This window comes from Marmota marmota, unplaced genomic scaffold (genome assembly GCF_001458135.2).
Source record: "Marmota marmota marmota unplaced genomic scaffold, marMar, whole genome shotgun sequence".
Taxonomy (NCBI): Eukaryota; Metazoa; Chordata; class Mammalia; order Rodentia; family Sciuridae; genus Marmota; species Marmota marmota.
The window spans coordinates 257,796-259,142 of record NW_026000207.1 but is presented as its reverse complement, the minus strand read 5'-3'; the positions used below and the strand labels follow the sequence as shown (position 1 = coordinate 259,142).

The following is a 1,347-nucleotide window of genomic DNA, read 5'->3' as shown; positions in this document are numbered from 1 at the left end:
GGGGCGCGCGGCACCGCAGCCGCACGAGCGAGCCGGTCGCAGGGCTTGTGCCCTCCGGCTCCACCACGAGCACCGGCGCGGGCAGCGTCTCTATGGAAGAGAAGGAGGCTGACCTGGCCGAGGGCGGCTGGGCCTCGAGCTGTCCCTGCCTTTGCCGGGACCCAGCTCCCGCTATAGACATCCCGCCGCGCGAAGGACCGCCTGCCGCCAAGCGCACAGCGCTTCCCGTCCAGGAACACCGGCTCCCAGGAGGCGGCTTGGCGCCGGGGGCCCGACGCCCTCGGTCGGGGGGCTGGCACCGCGGGGTCTGCGGCGCCCAGGAACTCGCTCCTGGGGCTCGCGGTCCAGGGCCCACGGTGTGAGCCTCAGCGAGCCTGGACTTGCGGCCCCGGGGCTCGATGCCCGCCGCCCGCCCTGGCCCCGGGACAGATGGCTCCTGCCACACCCGCCGCCTGACCCAGTCATTCCCAGCGGGGCCTGGGTGTTGCCGCGTGGACCATCTGCAAGGCGCTTCCGCAGGTCCCACCTCTCCCTCGGGTTCCCGGAGGGCCACGTGCGCCCGCCGCCCACGCCCCTGCCGGTCGCCTGACTCACCGTCGCTCCACACCAGCTCCGTGGGCGCGCTGTCCGCGGACCAGGCGGCTTCCTCGGAGCGCAGCCGGTAGCGGCAGGTGTAGGGACCGCTGTCCCCCGTGTCCGCCGCGTTCAGGTGGAAGAAGACGCGGTCCGGGCTGGTGCTGCTCCTGGGGACCAGCAACTCCTCTCCGCGCCGCCGCAGCTGGAAGTGAACGCCGTCCAGGGGCGCCACGCAGATGAGGGTCGCGCGGTCGCCCGGGCGCAGGACCTCGGGGAACTGTGCATTTAAACTTGGCGGCGGCGGCGTGGCTGCGAGGCAGAGAGGTCGCTGCGGTGGCGCCAGTCTGCCCAGCAGCCTCAGGAGCAACCTTCCTTCTCTGAATTCCCACGCCCCGCGCGGGGTCTCCGTGTTGGGGGGTCAACACTCACTCATCTCCTCGATGCTCACAGTGGCGCTGGGCTCAGAGGGGTCACCTGCGGTGTGGGTCCGGTAGCTGCAGCTGTAATTGCCGGCCCGATGGACTGGGAAAGTGACCTCTCTGCCCTGCCCGGCCTCAGCCACCTCCAAAAATTCATCGTCGCCTTCCCGCCTCAGCAGGAAGGTGACACCCAACAGCCCCCCGTGACACAGCAGAGTGGTGTTCAGGCCGGGTGTGATCCAGGGCACCGGCTCCGTGGAGAGCCAAGGTGGGGGCAAGGGCTCTGTGGAAGAGGCGGGGGGGGGGCCGTGAGTGGTCTGGCCTGAGCTTGGACCCGGGTGGCTCACCTGGA

The 1,347-nt window shown here is 71.1% G+C and overlaps 1 protein-coding gene across 1 annotated transcript in view; it reads right to left on the bottom strand.

Moving 5' to 3' along the window:
- A1bg (alpha-1-B glycoprotein) overlaps positions 1–1,347 on the bottom strand; it is a 7,260-nt gene that overhangs the window by 1,371 nt on the left and 4,542 nt on the right. The window contains exons 4-6 of the mRNA XM_015505311.2: positions 1,006–1,278; positions 595–885; positions 6–90 (exon numbers count right to left, since the gene is read on the bottom strand). Of these exons, the coding sequence (XP_015360797.1) occupies positions 6–90; positions 595–885; positions 1,006–1,278 (649 nt within the window). The remainder of the gene's footprint in view (positions 1–5; positions 91–594; positions 886–1,005; positions 1,279–1,347) is intronic.